We start from the raw sequence: 6,830 nt of genomic DNA, 5'->3' as shown, positions 1-6,830 counted from the left end.
CTTACCCCGCGCCATCGCACGTGGGGTTAAACAGGGCGCTGTAAGGACAGATATTCTTGCATCCGTTTAGTGGACCGCACGTGAGCCTTGGGCCCCTCTTGTTCTGTGGTGAATAAAATGTTGGCTATGTAACCTTTTCCCGAGTTTTGCCGTTAAAGTTTTGCACACATCGTTACCAAGATGCCAGGTGACGGTGATCACAATCAGAGAACTAACCAATGATTTCCTTAACAATGTCCTTAGGTTTCTCAGAATCTGTCATTTGACGCTTTCAGTGTGAGGGTGACAAAATCCGCCTTTAAGGCATCCATTTCAGCACCTTGGATAAGGATACAAAAGATATAAGAGGCCTCAGTTACGCTGGTACATCGCCCCCTAATGGCGAAAAGACAAAACTCTGTTGTCAATGCAAAGTACTCTATACTTCGCGGTCCAGAACTTATATATTTCTGTCCTGTCATGTAAAACCAGTCAATTGTGAGAAACAAGTTAATTGAGTGGCTAGTGACTTACCGTTCTCAGTGTGGTTAATCGATACTGTGTGAGCAACATTCAAATTCAACACACAAGTCTTATTTGTTTTTTTTGTTTTACTTCATTCAATACATTTCTCATACAAAATTCAACACGACACGATTAAAAATAGTTACCAATCTATGCACAATTTACATTTTGATTATATAAAAAAATGCAACACTTGCATAATTTAAACCTACTCTGGTTTGTTAAATTAATACAATAACCACAATTAAGTCTCGCTGATGATGTGCCCAGACGTACATACGCTAAACACACGTTTAAGGGTTTTAAATCGTCAGGCAAGTACAAAGAAAATAAAATGATAAATGCTGGCCTATAAGTAAGCAAGAAAAGAAACCGTTATTGCTAAACGAAGACGGTCAAATTCAAATGAAATATACTGGTCCCTGTAAAACGACAAATATGAAATATCCGCATCGTGTCTTTTCAAGGCATCAGGACTGTGGATTATAATGTATTTTCCGAATTAATTACAGGAAGCTGTCTCAACAGAGAGGAAAGACGAGGCTACTCCGGTAAAGATAAACAATTATGGATCAGTAAAAAGTTACGATGTGGATAATTTAGCTACACTTTCATTTGCCCACATTTCACCTAAACCCTAAATTATAGCTGTGTTGCCTGTCTTCATAGAGTGCTTCAAAATAGATACTTCAGTGCCTTCAAAAGATGATGTCACCTGCGAGGTGACGTCATAGCTTTAGGAGCTGTCAAAAGTGCGACATATCGCTTGTTCACATAAATGTAAACTAGCCGTCTATACAGCCACAATAGGAGTATGCCTTGAAACTAATTACTAATCTACGACCAATCTACGAACAATCTACGAACAATCTACAACCAATCTACAAACAATCTACCACCAATCTACGGTAAATCAATGATTTCACCCTTCTCCGATTCTAAAGATCTTTCTAAAGATCCAATCGACCAACCAAAATTGTTCCTTTTTTTTGTAAGACTGCTTACTAGAAATAATTAACTTCTGCAAAAATAATTAACATATGCACAAAATGAAGAAAACGTATCAAGTTGACAGAGAGACGTAAATTATTCCCAGAGAGGAAGTACAGCCCGTGGGCTGTTAATGCAATGGTGGCTTGTTCCTGAATAGAGCAGCCTGGCAATGGGCAAAGATGAGGTCACAGTGCTTCATAAAAGCTGACCAATCACTGTTGTCCGTGGAGTGTTCCGGAAGTCTTATATTTAAAAAAAAAAACACAGTTGGCTTCGTACACCACTGACCAAATCTGCCAAATGGAGTTGGGTGATAGATGGGTGGGGCCAGAGGTCTGGTGTGACCTTTGACCCCACTCCTCCAGTAACCTTGGTGACTGCTTCTATGACAACAAAAGAAAGGTAAGGCTTCACTGCTGTAAACTGTGGAAGAGCGGGGTACAGGCTGTGTGAAGGAGCTGTGTGACCAGGCCTGTCTGCGATCAGCCGTGCCCTCCGGATCCGCAATCCCCAGACCCCCAGAGTTCATCTACTCAACCCTGTAGCACTGCTGAACCCTACTGAACTACTCAACCCTCTATATCTACTCACCCTGTAGCACTGCTGAACCCTACTGAACTACTCAACCCTCTATATCTACTCAACCCTGTGAACTGCTGAACCCTACTGAACTACTCAACCTCTATATCTACTCAACCCTGGTAGAACTGCTGAACCCCACTGAACTACTCAACCCTCTATATCTACTCAAGCCTGTAGAACTGCTGAACCCCACTGAACTACTCAACCCTCTATATCTACTCAAGCTGTAGAACTGCTGAACCCTACTGAACTACTCAACCCTCTATATCTACTCAACCCTGTAGAACTGCTGAACCCTACTGAACTACTCAACCCTCTATATCTACTCAACCCTGTAGAACTGCTGAACCCTATAGAAACTACTGAACCCTATAGATATACTCAACCCTATAGATCTACTCAACCCTACAGAACTGTTCAACCCTACAGAACTACTCAACCCTCTATATCTACTCAACCCTGTAGAACTACTCAACCCTCTATATCTACTCAAGCCTGTAGAACTGCTGAACCCTACTGAAACTACTCAACCCTCTATATCTACTCAACCCTGTAGAACTGCTGAACCCTACTGAACTACTCAACCCTTTATATCTACTCAACCCTGTAGAACTGCTGAACCCTACTGAACTACTCAACCCTCTATATCTACTCAACCCTGTAGATCTACTCAACCCTGGAGGGCCAAAGCAGCCACAGGGATACTCATCCCTCGGGTCAGATGCCCTGGGCCCGGCTGCAGACAAACGGCCAACGCAGAAATATGAGGTAGCAGATATTTAAAAAGTGTCAGCTAAATAACTGTAGTGTACAGGGATGTGCGCTGTCGTTACGCTAGCGGCAGCACTGATATATGTTTTTGACTGCACTCGATATGTAAGGCTCGCTACGCTATGGACCATTTGGGATAAGGATGAGATTCAAAACAAAAACCACGAAAATATAAGAGTCAACAAAAGCGGGTGTATTCACTAAAAATGGGCAGCAGGGGGCAGCACTGCGCTTCACTTGCGGGAGTTTGAGTTCATGGGCTGCGAAAGTCCAGCTGTGTTTAGCATTTTCGCATTTCGTTTCAAAAATTAAAAAGATATATAAAAATAAGAAAAGCAGCATTGCACTCTGGGTGGTGTGTGTCCTTCATTAGCGTGCCCACACTGACGGGGGAGAGAGAGGAACTCCTTCTCTGGGCTCCTTCCAATCGCTGATTTTCACCTCCTGTCTCCTCCTTCCTTGCCTGACCCGGAAATCGATTGAGCTCCACCGCCTTTAAGGCAATAACAACCCATTATGTGTTCCGTCTACGAGCGTCGAGGAGCGCCTACGAGCCACAGAACATTTATTCAGTAAGAAAACACGACTGTATCCTTACTTTTCCGGAAAGCGTGACGTGTAAATGATGGACCTGTGGGACGCGCCTCTCCCTCTGTAACTGACGCGGACGGTTGAAGGGGTGAGGACCGTCTTCATTTATTTTTCTCTTTCTTTCTTTTTCTGATTTCTTTCTTTCTTTTCTTTATTTCTTTATTTGTCTTTCATGTTTTCCTCGCCTCGCCCGACGTTTTGGAGCTGGGGGGGGGCAGGGAGAGTTGAGCGAGGTGAAAAGCGAGCGATTGGATGAGCCCCTAAACCAGTACGTTTGTTGTGTTTTGAGTTGTGGGCGCAGGGAGGTGGGCCGGGGGGCCGGGGCGGGGCCGGGGGGGGGGGGCCGGAGGGGGGGCTCTTATTTCTCCTTCCTGCCGTCGCGGCCGGTCTGCAGGAAGTCGCTGCGCAGCAGACGCAGAAGAGCACGATGTTCATGACGGTCATGATGGCCATGCCCACGCTGCCCAGCGTGTAGGCCGCCAGCGGCACCCGCTCGCGGTTTCAGCACCAGCCAGCGCGTCATCCAGGCCAGCGTGCTGATGCGGAACACCACGTACGTGGCCAGGTTCACCAGGCTGTTCACGCGGTACGCTGTCCCCCCGGCCCCGCCCGCCAGCCGCAGCACCTGCCGCAGGTGCAGGAAGATGGAGTTTATCTCCACCAGCAGCGCCACCACCGCGAAGCCCACGTACCGCCGGGTCGCTGCCGAGAGCCCGAAGCAGCTGATCACCTGGGGAGGGCAGGGAGAGAGAGGGGAGAGAGAGAGAGAGAGAGAGAGAGGGAGAGAGAGGGGGAGGGAGAGAGGGAGAGGGAGAGGGGGAGAGGGAGAGGGGGAGAGGGAGAGGGAGAGGGAGAGAGAGAGGGGGGGAGGGAGGGGAGGGAGAGGGAGAGAGAGGGGGAGAGGGAGAGAGAGGGGGGAGAGGGAGGGAGAGAGAGAGGGAGAGAGAGGGGGAGGGAGAGAGGGAGAGGGAGAGGGGGAGAGGGAGAGGGAGAGGGAGAGAGAGAGGGGGGGAGGGAGGGGGAGGGAGAGGGAGAGAGAGGGGGAGAGGGAGAGAGGGAGGGAGAGAGGGAGAGAGAGAGGGGGGGAGGGAGGGAGGGAGAGGGGAGAGAGGGAGAGAGAGGGGAGAGGGAGAGAGAGGGGGAGAGGGAGGGAGAGAGGGAGGGAGAGGGAGAGAGGGAGAGGGAGGGGGAGAGGGGAGAGGGGGAGGGGAGAGAGAGAGAGGGGAGAGAGAGAGAGAGGGGGAGAGGGAGGGGGAGGGAGAGGGAGAGGGGGAGAGGGAGGGAGAGAGAGGGGGAGAGGGAGGGAGAGGGGGAGGGAGAGAGGGAGGGAGAGACAGGGAGAGAGAGAGGGAGAGAGAAAGGGGGGGGAGGGAGGGAGAGAGAGGGGGAGAGGGAGGGGGAGGGAGAGAGGGAGGGAGAGACAGGGAGAGAGAGAGGGGGAGGGAGAGGGAGAGGGAGGGAGAGAGAGAGGGGGAGGGAGGGAGAGAGGGAGGGAGAGAGGGGGAGAGAGAGGGGGTAGGGAGAGAGGGAGAGAGAGGGAGAGGGAGGGAGAGAGTCAGATCCCTCACACACACATGGGTATATTGTACACCTAGGTGTTCTCTTTTTAAACTCTTTTCAAAGACACACTCATCACATCTTCCCAAAGATAAGCAGATAACACATCACTGATGTAATTCATTTGTATTTCAATCAGATTCTAAAACATTTAAACTCCACTGGCCTGTCTGTATAAATTACACAGAAGAGACACATTAAAAGATTTGCATCTTTTTTGCACTCACTCACAGTTGCTCCTGACGAGCTGGTCGGTGCCTTGCATGGCAGCCAATCGCTGTTGGTGTGTGAGTGTGTGTGCGTGAATGTGTGTGTGTGTATGTGTGAGTGTGTGTGAGTGTGTGTGTGTGTGTGTGTATGAGTAGTGAGTGTGTGTGTGTGTGTGTGTGAGTAGTGAGTGTGAGTGTGTGTGTGTGTGTATGTGTGAGTGTGTGTGTGTGTGTGTAAGTAGTGAGTGTGTGTGTATGTGTGAGTGTGTGTGTGAGTGTGTGTGTGTGTGTGTGATTCAGAGGTATTTCCTTCACCTCTCATATAGCTATTCTTTATGCAATCATGTGCAGTGTCTGAGGGTGCCACTAGAGGGCAGCTGGGTTCGGACAAATTCATCCAACAGGCCAGCTCATAACCCAACACCTCACACCTTCTGTCATGACTCACATGCTTCTGTCATGACTCACGCCGCTGTGCCAAAAAAATAAAACATTGAATCTGGGTTGGAGTTAAAAACTACAGGACGGTAGATCTCCAGGAACAGGGTTGGGCAGCCCTGCTCTAGCTGTTAAATGAGGTGTGCTCTGTTAGGGTTGGAGTGAAAACCTACAGGACGGTAGATCTCAGGTTTGGTTACCACTGACCTACAGACCATTTTACAGTTTTTTACAATCGTTTTCACACTTGTCTCAATACCATGTCCACTTTTTCAAAACACTTAACACATTCACCATATCATTAGACTATGTGAACTAAACTGTGGATATTTTTGCATTGCTTTGATACTAAAGGCATTCAATCACCACTTCTTCCAAAATTCATGAATACCTCTCTCAGTCATTGTTCACTACCAGCAAAAGTTTGTACAAATACAGCAAATTTTGCAGACATTTAGATACTCTGTTCAAAACAGTTAACTTTCAGTTCAAAACCCAATAAAATTCTGATCATTGTGGAAGGAAATATGCTGCATTTTGGCAGATAAATTAAACTATATGTTTGACAGATCATTCTGATTTGAGCAGAAAGTTTATTCAGTGTATTCATTTTTTTTTGTTTGCAGCCTTGTTACCATCTATACATCATACTTGCATTGAAATGTGCATGTATATAGGGTAAATATAGATGTAGTTGTCACTGAAGAGATTTTTCCACTATTACTGCTGTTGAAACACCTGGCTGTCATTTCAGTGAACAACCTACACAGGTGTTTGTTGTTTGTGCCCCGTTACCACATATACAAAAGGGGCCACCTTTGGATTGGCATTTGCTTGGTGGGGAAAATGGATGCAGCCAGAGGTAGAGGAAGAAGACGTCGCAGAAAAGCAAGGACAGTTGTGTCTGATGAAATCAGAGCCACAGTCATTGATCATGTGGTAAATCATGGTCTGTCCCTGAGGGAAGCAGGTTGAGGGTTCAACCAAACTTGCCTAGATCCACAGTGGCTTCAATAGTGAGGATTTTCAGGCAAACCAACAGGTACTATACAGCATTCTGACTGAAGGAGTTCAATTGATGTGTATATTACAGCAGTACTGTGATTTGAGAAGTCTCCAGAAAAAGCAGATGTATCAGTGCACATTTGTCTTTGACTCACTACAGGACCCAGCGGTAACCTCACA

The 6,830-nt window shown here is 47.3% G+C and overlaps 1 protein-coding gene and 1 long non-coding RNA gene across 2 annotated transcripts in view; both read right to left on the bottom strand.

The window, feature by feature from the left end:
- Positions 1 to 572: 572 nt before the first annotated feature.
- On the bottom strand, positions 573 to 2,552 carry LOC133132184 (uncharacterized). The gene is made up of 2 exons (XR_009709087.1): positions 2,357 to 2,552; positions 573 to 2,089 (listed from the first exon to the last, which is right to left on the bottom strand). It is a non-coding gene; the product is annotated as an uncharacterized LOC133132184 (long non-coding RNA).
- Positions 2,553 to 3,799: 1,247 nt separating this feature from the next.
- Positions 3,800 to 6,830, bottom strand: part of LOC133132183 (TLC domain-containing protein 2-like) — a 14,548-nt gene continuing 11,517 nt past the window's right edge. Inside the window, 3 exon segments of the mRNA XM_061247459.1 lie at positions 3,800 to 3,858; positions 3,861 to 3,942; positions 3,944 to 4,171. Of these exon segments, the coding sequence (XP_061103443.1) occupies positions 3,800 to 3,858; positions 3,861 to 3,942; positions 3,944 to 4,171 (369 nt within the window).

The sequence above is a fragment of the Conger conger genome, chromosome 7 (genome assembly GCF_963514075.1).
Source record: "Conger conger chromosome 7, fConCon1.1, whole genome shotgun sequence".
NCBI lineage: Eukaryota > Metazoa > Chordata > Actinopteri > Anguilliformes > Congridae > Conger > Conger conger.
This window is presented reverse-complemented; position numbering and strand designations above follow the sequence as displayed.